Below are 19,091 nucleotides of genomic sequence, written 5' to 3' on the forward strand. Positions count from 1 at the left end.
GCTCTTTTATGACAACCATGTCAAATGAATGAAAATTATCTTAATAAGATCGATGGTAATTGCAATGATTTTGCTAAAACAAAAGCATATTGTTGATAGAAATCAATAACTCATGTTGTAATACATGTATGATGAGAACTGTTCAGGAAATTAATATGATGGTAATGCAAAAAGTAGACTTGCCTATTTTACAGTTCTGTCCTTCATAGCCTGGAGCACACTCACATGTAAATCTGTCTTCCAAGTTCCTACATGTACCGCCATTGAAGCATGGTTGTGAGATGCACTCGTTGATATCTGATTTTATGGGGGAAATTGGAATTCGTTCCATTCATTGGATAATATGTGCATCAGGGCCCTGTCTTACAAAGAGTTTATATCAATCGCAACTATGGACATAAGGAGACTGCAAAGTTGCGATTGGTAAGAGGACTTGCGATTAATTTGGATTAATTGCAAGACTGTAAGACAGGCCTGGGGGCGTTTCATGAACAATTAGTCAATGGTTTTCACCGACTAATATAATGTTCACCGACAATTTAGTCAGCGCTGACTAAATTTGACCAATCACAGGCCTGGAAAATAGTCGGTGACAAAAGAATTGTCGGTGAACATGATATTAGTCGGTGAACACCACCGACTAATTGTTCATGAAACGCCCCCAGGTCTTTATCAAAATGCCTGTTACGCCCACCGCACACTATACACGACCGCCCTCCAATCCAATTTTCGATAAAAATGCAAATTTAATTGCATTTGTATTTGTATTGTATTTGTATTAGATGGGAAATCTAATCATTTTATTTATTTTAAGTCTGAATATTGATAAGAAAACGTACAACCGGAGTTCATTATATTGAACTCTTCTGGTAACAATACAAAGCCGATTCGTCTACAAATCGTAGACAATTGCACTACTGGTCTGACGTCACTATTCTGAGCCCATTAAGCTTTTTCCAAGCAATCGTGAAAACCCGTTAAATTTAGATTTTCTCAATCATATGATTATTTAGATCCTAGATGTCTCATGTTAGAATATCGGATCGTACTCAGATTGGTTAGTGTGCGATGGGCTTTATTCAAATACTCACAAATATATGGATGAGGTGGATTGCTTTGTTCTGCTTATGGTTCACTATATCTTATTCGTTGGTACAATGGCAAAGAGAGAAAATGTCTCGATCCATCGATTCCTATGTAAGCCTACTTGTCAAAACATATTTTTACTTATTTATTCATATTTATTACTGTAGTTTTTGCATTCATGCAATCATTCGTGCAATCATTCATTCATTCATTTTAATATTGATGTACGAAAGATTGACCGGCAGCACAGGGTAAAACAAACAGATCACAAAGCTAGCTCCATGAATTTGATCGATGCGTAGCCGCATCCTGTAGGTACCTCTCTTGCAATATCCTATGCGTTAGTTTCGGTGACTGGAACATTATTATTAGTTTCGGTGACTGGAACATTATTATTGGTTATCACTGCCTACCTGCACATAATCTTCCAGAGCTCCCAGTAGAGTCCACATATCCCGAGAGACAAACACAGTTATATCCACCGACTGTGTTCGTGCATCCAGCGAACAGAGAGCATTCATTTAAGGATGAATTACTGCATTCGTCGATATCTAAATGTATAAAGAACGTGATCATAAAGAATGTCAAAACTCAACTATTTTTGTTTTCAATAGCTCATGTATTACCTTCTTAAAATAATAATATGTCTCTTTATATAGCGCAACTACTATCTGAATAAACTCTGTTGCACTTGATACATGGTTTCATAGTATTACCTCGGCTGTAGCTGAGACGCCATGAAAAGAAAAGCATTCAAGGGAACTCATCCTACCGGGTACCTATTTACGTAATTCACCTGCCTGTGGGTAGAGAGGTACAAATGTAGATTAATGTCTTTCCAAAGGACATTAGTACTGTGACTGGACTCGCGAACCATGTGATCCACAGTCCGGTGGTGTGTCTATTAATAGACCAGGACACCTCTACTACGTGGAATAAAGACTACGGTACATAATAATAGATAAAAACAATCATAAAATAAGCAGGGCATATGTTGGGGGAAATACGATGGAGTAAGGCCTATCCAATCCCAGCGAGAATGGAGTAGAAAATATGAATCTTGTATCAAACAAAAACAAAAATGACAAAACGAAACAATGCAGAGAGTCAGTGGAGATGTATCTTATAAGTTAGCTTCTGAATCTTTAAATCGGAATCATTATCTTACCACTACAGACCGTTCCTTGCCCATCCGTCGGATCCCCTTGATCTCCAAAGCCAGGCAGACAGGTGCACTGGTAGGAACCAATCGTGTTGTTGCAAGTAGAATAGACGGAGCAAGCGGAGTATTCCATTTCATCGCATTCATCCAAATCTGAGACAGGAAGATGGGTTTTCTATATTTATTTAGGTTTATTAAATAACTCTTTAAACAACACAATCGCAAAGACATACGAAAAACCAACCTCAGGCAATTTCATTACAATGACGTATTGCCTAGTCCGGACATAACTTCTAAAGGCCAAACAATAGGGTATATTGAGAAAGTTACCCTTGAATTGTTGTGTCCGGCACTCATGGAAAAGAGGTCTACGTTGTGAGAAAGTAGGAAGAATATTAGGACCTACATCAATGAAAACCGGTTTTCATTATCTACAGGTTTCATTTTCATAATTCTGCTTTAATTCCTAACTAATAACATACGTAACTAAAAAAAATGCCCCAAAAAGCAGAATATCGATCGTGATTTCGAACCCGGAACCTTCAAGTTTCCAGACTCGCTATCCACAGAGCCATGGCCCATCGCATACCTTGAACAACGATAGAGTTAACATCCACGGTGTAAGATGTGTATCCAGACGACAGATCTTCCTCGGCGAAAAAGACATAATCCGTCATAAGATCATAAATCATGACGTCATCAGGTGTACTACCTGCATCGAGAACGATTTGTATCTCTACTCCGAGACTTCCATTGAAGGACTTGATTTTGACACTGAATACGGAGTCAACGAAGATCTCCCATCTCGATAACCGGTGAAAGATCTGAAGGAATTAAGCGGGCAAATAATGAGCATTCCATTCATGGCATTTTTAATAGTAAACATTAGGTTTAATTTTTTCCCCGTCTTTATATGACACATTCAAAGAAAATCAGAAAATAATTAGCATTTGTAGCGTTTTTCATAGTACAATTCATAAATGAATTTGCCTTTCTCTATAATTATTGTTAGAGTAGAATCCCAAGCAGAATTAGAATTCAGCTGTGTTACGGCGGTTCCGGACCGGCATGCGGTTCATGTCCACATCGGACCGCTCTACGTTGTTCAAGCATTCCTCGACCCACATAACAAACTTAGTGAAAGGCCCAACTTAGTACAAATATTACCTGTAACTAGTCTACACTTGTGTATGACACCCGTTTCTGAATAAAACATGAAATAAACTGCCTGCAGAACTCCTGTTCAGATTATGAAATATATTATCGTCATTTTTTTTTTCCGCATATTTCAAAATGTGAGGCCCACGTTTTTGCGATCGTGCGCTTTGCTTTCTTAGTACTGTCGTCAAACTTTGAAATATTTGTTTCTAAATATTCAACCGGGAAGTAAAAATAGTACCGTTTCTTCTCTGTTTAAAGGCACACTGCCATACTTGTAGCTACTTGCTCCCTCTATATAGAAAAATTCCCCAATCGGTGCCTGTTGGTCCCCCATGATCCTCTTTTTCTTATGTTAAATGAGAGCTGAGTTAATGAGATAGCCACCTGTCACAGTGACCTCGATGGCTCTCTGTGTGGTCTAATCCCTTCTGGCCCAGTAGTGGTGACGGTCTTTAAGCTATGTTTTGTAATTTAAGTAATCAAAGTAAAGCGTTACTCTTTTGATTGATCGATTGATTTCTGATTTATTTATTTTAAGTAAAATTTCATAAGATGGATGTTTTCGTACCGCATACTCTAGTTCTCCTCTGATTATTTCATCACTGGATTTGAAAGTGTTAGGGTCAGGGTATAGTGCAAGGGACCCGTTGACATCTGTAATTTGAAACCACATGTCGAATCGTCTCGGAACTGAAATGAAAAGATCATTAATTGCAATATATCGAAATTAAGAACAACAAGAAGAACAAGAACAATATTAATGATGATATTAATCATAATAATGATAATTGTATAATAATGATAATAATCATAATAATACGAATGTAAGATTTACCCATGAAGCCTGTCATGGCAAACCTTCGAGAATTGGGGACATGCAAAAGGTTTATTGAATAACCCTTCCTTTGTTTCAATGACACCTTGTTCTACTTTCTGAGAATCCTAGATTTCAACGATATCAGTTTTATATTTACATGCGTTGGTGTAGGTATTTTCACACCTATAGTGATTATTATGTTATAACACCAAACCGAGTAGCTATATAATTCCAACAGGCATTATATAATCGTCTTCCTATCAAATGAATTTGAATTTTCGTGTGATAATACTAACTTTGACAACCTTCTTCTGTTCTGATCCGACCGTGTCCACAGCTGCACAGCCCCTTTGCAAACCTCATTCTTTGCACATTGGTCTGATGTGGAACAAATGGTTTTACCTGTGATAAGAAAAGAAAATCAGTTCTTGTGCCTTTTCTTCTTGTCAATGGAGTAATAATATATTGGACTAATAAGGTCCATTATAATTCGGTTAAAACATTGATATAACTACGACCTGAGTGCTCTGTATTAATCTGAATGATTTCTTAAGCATTCGAGGAATCAACCTAACGGGTATCCGCTCACTTCACCTCGGCGGAGAGTGGCAAATGTAGATTAATGTATTGCCAGAGAATATTAGTGCCTTTGCAGGAATTGGAACCCCGTATTATAAGCCACAAAGACTGGTGATTTATCCTCTATAGCTAGACACTCCCACTGCTAGTCTTTACATGCATCGATGTATCAAACCTTGGTTTTTCTGCTCTCTTGAACCTACCGTAATCGCAGTGGCGCCCTGCATATTCTGCGGTGCATGTACAGAAATAACCCGTTATTATGTCCGAGCAAGTCGCTCCATTGTTGCAAGGGTCACTGTCACATTCGTTAATATCTGTGGGGGACAATAGGACAGTTCATCATGTCACAAAGGTTTATCAAATACTTACTTGTTTTTATGCAATTATACCTCTTAATTTATGAAGATGAATGTATACATTTTAATCTGACATGTTATCTGATAACATATCAGGTGATAATTATATCACACAACGTGAAAAGAGTTTGTTTAAATAAGAGATCTGTTCATTCCATTTCACTGTGAAGAAGAAAGTACTGTCAACAAGGGAAAGAAAAGGTTGATGATGTAGCTCTAACAATTGGTGTATACAGTGGGTTCTGGAATGATTAAAATAACATAAGAAATTGACTCAATCTAACTTGTTGTTATTCTCATGCATAAATATATGAATAGGATTACACAAACATGTGGCATGAAAGTTTTGTCCAAGCACTTACGCTTTTCCTTGAAATATTCTGAATATGAGGGGATTAGAGGAGTAATATTTTTGTAACACTTTTCCATGATATCCTTTCACTCAACTATACAAAGAATGAAAAAGCTCGCAAATTCTTTTTCACCTTTCCCAATATCAGCCGTCTCTTTAATCATCCAAGTTGAAAATGTCATTTACATCAGCAAGGCTCTTTCGATCGCTATGGGTCATCTTTAATTCTTCATCACGATGTGAAGTAGGCCTATAACAATTGCCATTTAAAAAGTATGTTATTATAGGGAAACTTAGGGTTTTTTTAATGTAATTCGTCGAATAGTCTCAAACAACATACTTCTGCTTCGCTGCTTAATATGTATTGCATGTGATGAGCGGCTGTATTTAGACGTGGAACGTTTTACAATTTAATGTCCCATTTTCTTGTTCCTTTAGACAAAAAAACTCAAGTGAAATTAAATCAGATCAAATCATTTCAAATCCTGAGGGTGCAATGCCTGCGAGTTAAAACAAACTCTTACTCGAGCTAAAATCTCGATAATTTTTTTTGTATATTCTTCACTAACCTCTTTCACATGTCTGTCGCCTATAATCATTGGTTTGTAGTCGATACGCAGGCTATATACAAAAGATAGTCATAGATGAAAAAAGCAAATAATATCTTCCGAATACCCAATTATCTATAACAAGTGTGTACAAAAAAGCGATACCAAGAAAACTTCCAACACGATTTCAGAGACTTTCAAACTTCAACCTAAGGCACTTTCAATAGCCTTATATATACATCACGTATTGAAATGTGGGGAAATGACAGTGACATATTAAGTAATCCGATGAGGATTTCTATTGTCATTACAAAAGTGTATACAGATTGCTCTTAAGCTGGTTTTTGAAAATCTCTCTGATTGTCTTATACCATTTATTCATACTTTATCTCGATATTTAAGATATGAAATATATATTACAAATACAAAGCTAAACCTCATTTCGAATACACAGTGTTATTTCCCCAAATACACATCATTCTATATTTTGGTGTCAGCATAAATGTACATATTTCATCCAAAATATCTTTCGTACTAATATTCTAGACTTTAAAAACCTTTGTCAATGGTTTACTTTATTGTAAGTATAATAAACACTTGTATTTTATGTTACACTGACATGTGACTACGTCATGACCTGGATTTGAAATGTTTACATTTTTTGTTTCTGGTTGTTACTACTATTATTTTGAATAAAGAGGAGTCAGATACATGTACATAAGCATAACCAATGAAGTCTCAATTATCCCGCTTTGAAAATACAGTATTTTCAAGGTTTGTAAGTTGGTAAAAAACGAACAACAATTTGGTTCAACTTACGTAAATTACAGGGCAATGATCTTCTAACATTCGCCAACCACCAACACTAGCTAACTCCGTCTCATTGAAGCCGGGAAGAGAATCAAAATACTGAAGTAGAATCATATAATTTAGAAAAAAAAGAAACATTAAGATCATTCCTTTTTGCAATTTCAATTGTATTCTTTTCCGCATGATTGATGGATTATTCGTAAGTCTTATACTGGTACAATATATAATATTATGATTTAATATTCAAGATCGTAAAATGATATGAGAGAATTCAAATCGTTATCCTCTGTTACGTGCCTCGATCACCATTAAACATTGATTTGTTTCAATGGAATAATGCTTTACCATCTTCTTTATGTTTTCATTTTAAGCCAAATCCTGGACAACTAACAAATATAGTGTTATCATGTACAAATATTAAAACAATATTAATTATAACAACAGTGATAACATATGGCTCCGAATAGTCTCATTGTTCAACGCCCCCTATCGTCAGAGTCCAGCACCCTAACATGTTAGCCCATGGACTTTTACCCCCAAAAATCGTTAACAAATCATTTTTTGTTTAAACGAAAAGCACATCCCCCTCACGTACGTTGACACCAGCTCTTTCTTTCAAACCCTCATGCCCCATTGACTTTTGAAAGTTTACCCACCCTAATTTGGTCAAAATAGGTCGCCAGCTCGCCATTGCCTATATAACACATGTGCAACAAGTCAAACTTTGGACGCAATTTGCCACTCGATTGCAAGGTTATAAGTCATGCATGAATTATCATAGATCAGTTCTGACTGGTTCATTATGCCCATTTCAGCCAACCCCCCCCCCCCCCCCCCCCACCGTAATTTTTCCATTTATTATAAGCAAGCATTTTGCCGAGGTGAGCAAAAACATGAATATTTATGAACGCCATGGACTATTCGATTATTTACAGTGGGGTGCAATTGTGCACCACATCAAACTCCCCCACTTTAAGTCAAGTATTTCATTGTATTATGTAGTTTGGTAGGTTTATTTTACTGTTTAATTATCAGATATCAATGATGGTTTAAAGATATGGAAAAGGTTCTTGTATGCTATATTTAGCAAAGCAATCTTGGCGGAGATTCCAGGGAACAGAGCCCCCAGGAGCTCGTTTTTTTTTTAGGTATTTAATAACGGTCAGATGAGCATCCAGGGCTCCGCCTTAGGGCCCTTGGTGGGGTCCAGGAGGCAGAGCCCCTGGTAGCTCAGGGGTTTTTAGGTATTTAATAACGGTCAGATGAGCATCCACGGCTCCGCCTTAGGGCCCTTGGTGGGGTCCAGGGGGCAGAGCCCCCGGAAGATGGGGGGTTTCAGGTATTTAATAACGGTCAGATGAGCATACAGGGGACCGCCTAAAGGGCCTAAGATACACCAGAACAAAGGTGCCCATACATGCAGTTGTTGAAACCCGGGGTTTTTAGGTATTTAATAACGATCAGATGAGCATAAGGGGACCGCCCAAAGGGCCCTTGGTGGGGTTCAGGGGCGGAGCCCCCATAAGCTCAGGGATTTTAGGCATTTAATTACGGTCAGATGAGCATATTTTGTTACATAGGCAGGTCACTTATTTTTTCTCTCTCTTTCTTTCTTTTTCTCTTTAAAAAACTTTTTCAAAAAGTGAGGGGGGCTCGAGCCCCGAGCCCGGCCGTTCTGCAGACCCTGACATACAGGCTTATTAATAAGCATATTTTTCGCCCGACTATAAATTTGGGAATTTCTAATTTCCAACAAACGCATAAAAAAGTATGACTTCTTACAAAAATATGAGAAAAAATACCGGAAAATCATGTCATTTTCCCTCGGTAGCCACATCAATATAAATACTCTTCTTTCTCAACGATTCCCAGGTATCCATTTACACCTGTATGGATAATTAAAATATAGAACAACGTCTTGCCAAATGACCTTAAAAAAGTTTTAAAAAATAAAAATATAAAATTGTATTCGACATTGAACTTTAAATCTTTGTCGGCACCTGATATTCATCCGGCAGTGGTTCATAGAGTTTGTAATTAGTACAGACGGCTGGTCTGCCTTCCACACCACATAGCAGTTCGACTGGCTTCTCACAGTACGGGCTTAGGGACAACCCTCTTCATGACAGACCGCGAAAAAGAGAGTAAAAAGAAATCAAATGACTAGCAACGTTTAATGGATTATAATGGCCTGGAATCATATTTTAGAGTCATTTTTTATTCAGTTTCTCAATTTTGCTCACATGCAATATAACTAATAATGTACAATTGAGTACAAATGAAAATTAAACTGCTTTAGTTTGCTTGTAGTTACATTTAAATATATAACTAGGTTAAATTGAAATTAAGTATACAAAGAAGCTCAATCAAAATGCAAATCTAGTTGGTTGACATAGTTATACCTCTTTATTTATGTATCAAATGTTATCATGAGTATGAAATAACATATACGCCATTGTTGTGTATTTATATGTATCTCAATATTACACACATCAGACAAAATTACGTTTAAAAAAATGTGTGTTTATCAGTCGCTTCTAGTTCTTTTCTTTGTTTCCTACTCGGGTTTTCCCCTTTTTTCTCACCTGTTTCTCTGAGTGTCCATCCACCATTTACAACTCTTGTTGACGAAGTCACACCCGAGGTCACGACCCCAATTGAATGGGTCAGCGAGGTCATAGTTTACTTTATACCATCCGGTATCTTCGAAGAATGCCAAAGTGAAACGAGAGAATTTTCGCCCCTTAGTGAAAGCCGGCCCCATTGACTCGGTCTAGCAAACAAAAGGTTGAAAGTTGGGTGCTAGTTATTACTGTAACCTTTAACCCCTTATCATTAAGCTGATGAAGTTGGGTATATGTAGCCTAAACGACTAAGATACACCAGAACAAAGGTGCCCATACATGCAGGTGTTGACACATGAGGGTGGTAGAACATAGGGATCTTTGAACCTAGCGGTATCGGAACATACGGGTGTCAGCAAATATGGGTGTCGGTGTTGGGAAATTGGAGTGTCGAATATGACGGGGTTGAAACACAGGGAAACAGACCACATAGATGATAGAACATCGAGATATCGGATTGGCAGGATACAGGGGTGTCGTAACATTGAGATGTCAATTTCAGAAAATTGGGTGTCGGGACATTGTGACAAATGGAACAGAAACCAAGGCTGTAACATTTTCAATATTTCGATTTAAATTTAGATTATCATCATTCAATTATATAATTCTGAAGGTGAATAGGGAAAGTGAAAGGTACACCTTTGAAGAAAAATAAATTAAACAATCCTACCGGCATCAATCGGGCCTCAAAATGAGCGAGAGCGCTTCCAGATGGAACCATTCCATAATCGTCCTCCAGTTCGACTCCCTCAATGGTGTCACATCCGTAGTATTCACGAGCTTCTCTCTACAATAATGAAAACATATCTATATCTTTATCTTTGCTCTTTGATCTGAGCAGCATGTGTGTTTGTTTGTCTGTAAATACATGTATGTTCATGTATATATATATGTGTGTGTGTGTGTGTGTGTGTGAACGAAATTGCATTGTCTATAAAAAAAAATATTGAAAAATTGGATGATTATGTAGTAAATACGAACGACAATGTGTAATGTGGTATTTGAAGCAACTTAGTCGTAACAAATTGACGAAATCTTAATAAAGAAATATATATTAGTCTAAAAACATACACCCAATCATGATATGTAAGGTACATTATATAGGTGAAAATTTTCTTCGGATGAAATGGAAATAAAGGATGATGGCTATCAGCTCCCCCTCCCCCGCACTCTGAGGTCGGAGGGACCGCATTCGTGTTCCTTTCTCTCTCTCTCTCTCTCTTTCTCTCTCTCTCTCTCCCTCTCTCTGGACTCCTGTGACATGGTTATAAAATATCTTAAATATCATAGATAGGGGTAAATTGAACAGTGTTCCGGATTTAGGGGGGTCATCAAGGCAGGAAAAGCCCGCGAAAAGCCCGCGAAAGGGGGTCCAGAAATGTTGGCAGTCCTGAGATAGGGGGTGCTTTCGAAAGGTAGGGAACAAGCATACGCGTACCCTAAAAAAAAACACTGAGCAGGGGGAGGGTATCATCTTTTTCATCAGCAGCTCCTTCATCATATTCATATTAATAATGACAATTATTAATATGGTTCAGTATTAAATACCACCATCATTACCGTCAACAATATCAACAACAGTATTAATACCACTCACAGCATCAATCATCAATATTATCATTATCCGTCTTTCTAGCCGTCTTCGTATTAATCAGATTTACAGCATCCTTGTGATAATTTGGAGTATTTAAAAAAAACTTACTATAAGGTTAGGTGTAACCATGATCGTCACATTTCGTTTTATTTGACCCCCACGGATATCCCAATCTAGGGTTTGGGTTCGAGCTACACGATCACTCCATTGCCAGTATCCCACACTATAAAATGAAGAAAACAGTTCAAACGACGTATAAAAAAGGTGTTTTCAAATGAAGCAGTTTGTTAAACACGATAATAGATGTGTATTTGTTACTGAAAAGCAGTACAAGCATATCCTTGCTGCCTTCGCACGTGAAACCAATGGTCATCATAATCATCATAATTTAAGATCATTTAAATTTTGGGTAGATCTTTTGAACATGTGACATTTCATGCACAAATGAAAACCCCGGTGAAAACTCCGATGTATCTCTGAGAATCATTTGAATGAATGAATTCATTAATTATTAGTGTTTCTTTCCAAACAAGGTAAAAAAATTTTTTTTTTAAAAGACCGAGACGTGAGCGGGTGACGGAATCATAACAAACAAGCGCTTGTTGTTGGGATGACAAATATTGCATTACTGTGATCTTAGAAAATAAACCTGTGCCTTTATAGAATATCTCATATGGCTGCAGGCCATGAGACTAACAGAGAGAAGAGACCGAACGGGTCATTCTGGCGGGCCTTTCTGGAAAAAAGATACGCAAGGGTTCACGAGTCGGTCTCTTAGAGAGCATGTTGTTTTGTGTGCGTGTGTGCGCCAAAATTTGAAAATTTGGCCGATCTATATTTAGTTTCGTTGGGGGAGGGGGTAAGGTCAGCTTTTTGGGGTCACCCATTACCACATTTTTTTATTTTTTTTATAATTTAATTTTTTATTTAAAAAAAATAAGCAAAGGGGGGGGGTTCATCCAAAACACACATATAAAAATGTTAAAAGGGGGGTTCAACCCCCAAAGCCCCCCCCCCCCCTGCGTACGCGCCTGGGCGGAGTCATACCAACAGCAACAACAACAAATAATAATGCATGCTGTATAACCCGGAGCTTTCGCACTAGTTGGATACATTTTGTTTAAATGACAACATTAACTGTGTCGTGGGAGTTTTCGAAGGGGGTCACACATCCCTATTTTCACTATTATGCCATGGTGTTCGATATTCTTTTCCCCATTCGACGGGAGGGGGTACGTGCCCGCTGGTGTCACTACATATTCAACGATGTATTGTAAAACATGGTCAATATCGCAGTCCAAAATGACCCCCTCTTTGGCAACCTTTCAAGAATATTTTTACAAAATATTACCTTTTGAGTAAACAAAAGTACAAATTGGAATCAAATATGATCAGATATGGGGCTTTTCAGTGTATATTTATAAAAAGTACGCTATTTTTCATAAAAAAATACACGCGCACTCATCGGTAGGCCCCTTTTTGTGAAATATGTCGCTCTTACAACAAAACCGCGAACAGCCTCGAACATATGTCGCTCTTACAACAAAACCGCGAACAGCCTCGAACCCCTCCCCCCCCCCCTTTTTTTTTTACACGGAATTCCTATCATTTATACACGTACACAAAGACAAAGTCAACATTATAGTCATACTAACGGTAGTACGTGTCCCTGTGGCTAAGTCATAGATAGAGACACTGGCAGACATAAGTTTTGTTTAAAGATAAAATTGCGGTTCAAGGGTTTTGGGTGCAAAATATCTATTCAATATTGTTTAAATATTGCCTTCAGAGGTCTAGATGGCAAAAATTCAACCTAAACTCGCAAAAAAGCAGATATATATCCCCAAATGTTCAATGTTGAAGTGCATTCGCGATATCTATCCAAGTCGAACCGATATGATAATTTACCAAATATATCAATTAGTAGGCGGTTTCCCGTCAAAATTTGTATCATCACGTATTAGTCAAAACATAATTATTTCACATCATTGGTTTTAAGAGCTTCCATTTCATTTTTTTGAGAGGGGGGCGATTCCAAAACTGGTCTAAACCTAAAATAAATTTTGAGTATTTTTAAAGAACGTCTGCTTGTTTACCTTACCTGCTCGTTTCAATGGGGAAGCCATTGTCCCCAAGGGGGGTCAAGGGTCTCCATTTTCATCCCGGAATAAAGCATACAAGCTTGGTGAGATACCCTGTAAGAATACGAATAGGAAACAATGTTTAAAAGGGCAAGTCCAAGGTATTTGTTCATTTGGCTCACTTTGCATTGGGTCTTCGCCAAATTGTTGGGTCTAGTTTTATCCGACATTTTCTTTAAATTAAACAAAAATACAGCAAATTTACGAAAACTCCCGTCTTTTAATACGAGAAACACAGTGGGCGTAATAGAAGTGTATCCAACTTTGGTAGCTCTTGATTAAAGTGTATGACCAATATGACTTTGAAATTTATTTCATGATTAAGAGTAACTTGTTTTCTGTCCAATGACGAAAGACTTCATGCATGGCTGATTGTCAACGAAACGGAGTTAAGTCTTTTGTCAATTCTGCTTTTTGCTACGGCAGGCAGCCAGTGAAAACGAATTTGTTTGCTAAGATTATGAAAATGTAAGGGCTACTTTGAACAAATAGAACTTTGTCATTCCTTGCTCATTTTTCCTGATTGAGGTGTCATATGAAAGGGCAGAAACCCAACTTTCTAGAAATGTGATTTTCTCTTTGAAATTCAGATACCGCCCAAATGACTTTTCGGTTTCCTCTCTTCAAATTGATTTTAGTCACTTATGCGTGAAATATGCTTCATATGAAGCATCAAATGAAGGAGGGGGATCTAAGCTTTCCAAATATGTGTCATTTATTAATTAAAAATGTGACCAAGTTATGATAAAACATCGATAATTCTCGGTTTCGTTTTTTCTGGGACACACTGTATAGCGCTTAGTACGAAATACCGTCTCAACGGATTCATCCACGCACAATATGCACCATCTCCACTCCCTGGGGAGTACTTCTACCTTATTTTCACCGTGAGGGCATATGGTAATTACTAACTTAAAGGTTTTGGTCATCCTACCAGGTCCCTAATTTTCTCCTGGGTATGGAGTGTCTAATGTAGATGAATGTCTTGCCATATGGCATTAGTGCCGTGTCCGGTATCGAACCCACGGCCTTTGCATTTCAAGTCAAGCGCTTAAACCACTCGAGGTCAACACCTCTACATTTATTTAATTCCAGGCAAGAAGAGAGTATGACCTGATTCACAAAACTCAACTCCGCTTACTTACATTCCATCGATCAGACCTTCGCAATGATTAAGTGGAGCTACACGCAACAGCTCAGCTGTTAAGTAGATTCACATTTAATTTTCCGTATTAAATGGTTTCTGACACATTATTTCGTGTCAATCATTACTATAATTCGGGGTTCCTTACTTCCATATTAATTAACTCATAACCTGCCATAAGGCTGCATGCACGCTATTGTTAAGGTGCTTTGTACACGCTAGCAAGCTATTGCTCCTCTGCTTCTTGCATGATTGCACGCAAATGTAATAGCAGATGCCCGTTGGACTGTGCCTAGTGTTTTGCACGCGCTATTCATAGAACTATGGAGTTAATCAGATTATCTCCAAAACAACCTGGCACGGGGGGATTTGGGGCTTGGCACAATGGGGATTAGCCCTGTGGCAGGATAAGAGTTAAAGAAGTGTATTGTTTTGTAAAATGTATAATGTGTTGTGAATTTAGCATGAAATGTGAATATAAACAATCAATCTGTTATAAATGACCAAGGATCGATGCTTCTGGTTTAAATGATGTTTATGAAAGAAGGCATATAATTTCGTTTTTAGAACCAAGAAGCTTGTTATGGGTACGCCTATATGGTTTATACAGTATGATTTTTTAAAAAATATTGAAAAAAGGGAGAAAGTGAGAGAGAGAGGGAGAGAGAGGTAGAGAGAGAGAGAGAGATAGATCTTAAATAAGCCATATCGATAGTTAAAGACCTGCGTGCGGACTGATAAACATTAGCTAAACAACTACTTGCGGCCATCTTTTTTTTTTTTAAATTACAAAGATGGTAGGGTGTGTTACATAACTTTCTTTGGCCCGCCGGAGGGAGTAATATTTTCTAGAGTGGTTATATTTTCCAAGAAGCGCGCATCACTGAGGGTAAATAATTATGATCACGAGGGATAATATCGCTCTCTATCCAATATCACTTACTATTGCATGGTAGATTTCATGTTGTACTGTAGATTGAAGATCTTCTGGTATTGTTGTTCCACCTGGACAAATGTTGATGTACCCTGCAATAGGCCTTGGAGTCGGAGAGCAATAAAATAGTAACACATGAATCCCAAATGAATATGATACAAACAATACATTGCATGTATAGCACATCTCTGTCGTATTAGCGTTTTAATGCGCTAATGGAGAAATAAACAACAAGTAAAATTGGTGCTGCAATTATGCCGACTATGACTCAGTCAAAATACATTTTAAAGAAGTATGTTTTAAGGAGAGTTTTAATCTTATAACTAATGTTTCCTTCATATTACATCGTGCAGGGGTAGCATAAGTAAACGACTGCTATGAATAACTAGACATTCATATATCACTTCCCAATCGCCTCATACAAGTTTCATTAAAAAATATATGAATGGCCTATGACATCAAAGAGAGAGAGAGAGAGAGCATTAGTAAATAAAAAATGATCTACTTAAGCTGTACATGTTGAACAGTCGGACTGCCGACTGCTAGTAGTCTAGACTATTTCAACGGTATTGAGGATGGATACATCATGCCTAATCACAAGATGTGCATTATTTGATATGCAAAATTGTGGCGAGGATCCTTGTCATTTTATATTAAACCTACCCTCGTGCGAAATTCCATACATTTAGAGTGTTAATTTCTAAGTGTAATCTAAATTATTAAATGGCCGGTCTTCCAACAATGCTAAACACCGGTCCGATAATTTCCACCAGCATCCTCATGAGCAGTCAATATTTGTATATTAAAGACCGATTACGGGCTTATGCCGAAAGGGTGGGTAGCGTCGTGTCACGTCACGTTGACTTGAACGCGACCATTCGTCCAAAGCCCTCCCCCCCCCCCCCGGTTTGACGGAAAGGGTACGTTGTTGACTGGAACGCGACCATTCGTCCAAAGCCCCCCCCCCCCCCCCCCCCACGGTTTGGCCGAAAGGGTGCGTTGACTAGTTTTCCACATCAGCCGTTTATAGAATTTAAGGAATAGAAATATAAGTCGTTTAAATAAATTCAAATAATCAAAATAGAAACAGATTAAAAACTTAAATAAAACTAGTTGATACGTGAGAAGAGGGAGACAGAGAGAGGGGGTAGGGGAGAAAGAGAGAGGGTAGGGAGGGAGAGGGAGAGGAGAGAGAGGGGGAGGGAGGGAGGGAGGGAGAGAGAGGGGAGGGAGAGAGAGAGAGAGAGGGGAGGGAGAGAGAGAGAGAGGGATCCACCTCAAGCCAACAAAGTACAAAGTGTGACGTCATACTGGCCAAGTTGTCGAGGTGGCTGGTTCCAAAAAAAAAAATTGTGCTAAACAATGGTGCGGGGATCACACCAGCTCCAATATAAACATTGACTTTGGTAGCCTGAATGATTTCGCGGTGAAACTCAAGGGCATATGCTCTGTTGTTTAGAACCGCAGTAACCTGGACTTCAAACGAATATGACGTCAGCACTTTGGTACTCTATAGTCCCACCTATTCAGCGTCGTGTCAAGATAGCACGCACTAGCAAACCCGATGACGCCGTCTGGGCAGACACTAATGGAGGTGACATAGAGAGTGAAATGAACGTCGCTCACGCCTCTCTCAGCGGGTCCTCCCGGTTCGGCCTCGCAGTCGTACTCTGTCCCGTTCTCATACCGCTTACATGTGGAGCACGGCTATATGAATTTAAGGGTAGGCGTATAGCAGTACAAATTACATCGCAGTAAGAGCAGTATATTTTTCAGTGTTCTGAGTTATTCTTGTATGAACACACCGACTTTCCAAGTACTAAAATATTGCGAACGAGTAACGTGGGCGAGCAAGTAAACGAACAACAAATCGAGTTTTGGCTTACGAAATCTATGCCTGCCCATTAGTGTGTTAATATTTGATATGATATGATGTCTACTCTTTACTATATATAGGCCTACGTGTAAAGGTGCTCGTTTTTAAAAAAAAGAAAATATTGGCTACATCTAAAAATTACCTAAACGTTATTTTTTTTCTTCAAAGTTTAGATATATTTTCATTTCACTTAACATTCTAAAAGCATCCCATCGAAACAAGAGGCGGATCATTTTATATTTGTAAAAGGGAGGGGCACAATAGAGACATTTTCTTGAAGTTGATTACAAATGGTCTGACATCCCCCCCCCCCCCTCAAAAAAAAAGAAAAAGAAAAAAGAAATAGGGGGTAAACTTTGGGTGTCATGTAAGTTAAGCCTCTTGCTTTTCGGGGGGGGGGGGTGCAAGGGCCCTCTACGTCCACTAGGGCGTTAAAACAATCACTTACATGTAAATGGTGTTCGGGCAACGGAGCTATACCACAATTCGTCACATCATCGGCACATGTACAATTGACCACTGTTCCGTTGTTCACATACGAACCAGTTTGACACTGCCTGTTAATCGATAGAAATAGAAGAATATCAATGTTAAGAAACTATAATTTTTTTTAATTTTTTTTTTTGTTTGTTTGTTGGCTTATTTTAAGAGAGAGAGAGAGGATTACTTGAAAAATAATTTTCCTTTGTCTCTAGTGTTTGCTATGACACGCGAAGTTACAGCGAATTCAGATATGACGCAACAAAACCATAGTGTTGTATAAATAAACAAACAAATAAATATGCGTGGAAAAGTTACCTGTCGAAAATATAGTCCTGCGATTCTTCCTTCACTTGGAGTTGTCGGGATATCAAGTCCACTGTCTCCTGGGTTGCATCCTAGATTTCACAAATGGAAAATTGATGTTGGGTGATTATGATCTGGTTTTTATAGCGCTAAATACGAAATACCGTCTCTAAGTGCTTTTACCCTGGTCATCGGAATTATTCACGCACAATGTTCACCATCTCCACGCCCTTGGGAGTATTCCTACCATACGGTCACCATATACTATTATATCAAGATACTATATCAAGAGTTAAAGAATTAGGACATTAAAACATAAATATTTCCGTATTTTGTACACAGACATATTAAATACAAAAGCCATTTAGATAAGAACTAACAAAGATTCCTTTAAATAATCAATCTTTCCCCAAAAACTTAGAGGCTGGACGTCTTAACCGTCATTCATATAGTTGACATTCAAGATCCCGCCTTATCAAAGGCTTAATATTCAAAATAATGATTTCATTACGTTACGATCAAATATCAGTAGCCTGAGTACAATAAAAGGCAGAGAGAAAACCAGCCATAGCTGACTATGGTTGACTGTTTGCTGCATATTTTGTTAGCTCTGAAGAGCTACCCAGGATGGACGAGAAGGGTTAAAGAAAAGGTTGAGTTCTGTGAAGAGGTGAAAATAATTTGTCAGCGTTACTCATTCTTACTATGCAAGTGTGGAAGAGCATCAGATAAGACATGTTCCCTGAAAAGCATGGCTCTTCAAATGCCTTCATATTCTAATATGCATGTAACATCGTAAAAATCGGGGGGCCGGCTTTTTACGCCACGTGTTCGTGTAGTCCCATATACATCTTTCAGTGTACAGTGTTTGTAACTTTACCAAGACTTGGCCAAATTTCTTATCATTTTGTTGATTCCAAAACCTTGCAATACACACAAATTCTTATATGCTAGATGATCAACCTTTCCTGATCGGTTCCACACCGTCTCTTTCACAATGCAATCGCATGACCAGAACTCAACTTAATCTTTAAGGTTATGATTAGGGTCCGATTTGTTTTACTCCACTAAAGGAGTATTGAGCCAGATTACTTCAGATTCAGAAGAATTCTTCATCT

General features: G+C 38.1%; 2 protein-coding genes across 2 annotated transcripts; both read right to left on the reverse strand.

Annotated features, from left to right (window-relative positions):
• Window positions 1–142: 142 nt before the first annotated feature.
• LOC100888509 (neurogenic locus notch homolog protein 1) lies at window positions 143–6,137 on the reverse strand. Its single transcript, XM_030987479.1, has 8 exons — window positions 6,086–6,137; window positions 5,009–5,122; window positions 4,523–4,628; window positions 3,978–4,099; window positions 2,838–3,072; window positions 2,255–2,401; window positions 1,500–1,637; window positions 143–297 (listed from the first exon to the last, which is right to left on the reverse strand). The coding sequence occupies exons 2-8, from the start codon at window positions 5,030–5,032 to the stop codon at window positions 143–145; spliced, it is 927 nt and encodes a 308-aa protein (XP_030843339.1). The 5' UTR covers window positions 5,033–5,122; window positions 6,086–6,137.
• LOC100888996 (leishmanolysin-like peptidase) lies at window positions 5,066–18,058 on the reverse strand. Its single transcript, XM_030987480.1, has 11 exons — window positions 17,986–18,058; window positions 17,636–17,744; window positions 16,834–17,018; window positions 15,321–15,414; window positions 13,194–13,287; window positions 11,201–11,315; window positions 10,169–10,285; window positions 9,460–9,647; window positions 8,875–8,992; window positions 6,884–6,973; window positions 5,066–5,122 (listed from the first exon to the last, which is right to left on the reverse strand). Exons 6-11 carry the CDS (start codon window positions 11,219–11,221, stop codon window positions 5,066–5,068), a joined length of 591 nt encoding a protein of 196 aa, XP_030843340.1. The 5' UTR covers window positions 11,222–11,315; window positions 13,194–13,287; window positions 15,321–15,414; window positions 16,834–17,018; window positions 17,636–17,744; window positions 17,986–18,058.
• Between the last annotated feature and the right edge of the window lie 1,033 nt (window positions 18,059–19,091).

This window comes from Strongylocentrotus purpuratus, unplaced genomic scaffold, assembly GCF_000002235.5.
Source record: "Strongylocentrotus purpuratus isolate Spur 01 unplaced genomic scaffold, Spur_5.0 spur5_scaffold_16, whole genome shotgun sequence".
Lineage (NCBI taxonomy): Eukaryota > Metazoa > Echinodermata > Echinoidea > Camarodonta > Strongylocentrotidae > Strongylocentrotus > Strongylocentrotus purpuratus.

Coding starts and splice junctions, on each gene's coding strand:
- LOC100888996 (XM_030987480.1), bottom strand. CDS start 11,221: ATGGTTACACCTAACCTTATA. Junction 10,286..11,200: donor TGGTTACACCTAACCTTATA/GTAAGTTTTTTT, acceptor TCATTATTGTAG/AGAGAAGCTCGTGAATACTA. Junction 6,974..8,874: donor CACTGCCGGATGAATATCAG/GTGCCGACAAAG, acceptor ATTCTACTTCAG/TATTTTGATTCTCTTCCCGG.
- LOC100888509 (XM_030987479.1), bottom strand. CDS start 5,032: ATGCAGGGCGCCACTGCGATTACG. Junction 4,100..4,522: donor AACAGAAGAAGGTTGTCAAA/GTTAGTATTATC, acceptor TTTTCATTTCAG/TTCCGAGACGATTCGACATG. Junction 298..1,499: donor CTCTGGAAGATTATGTGCAG/GTAGGCAGTGAT, acceptor CCATAAAATCAG/ATATCAACGAGTGCATCTCA.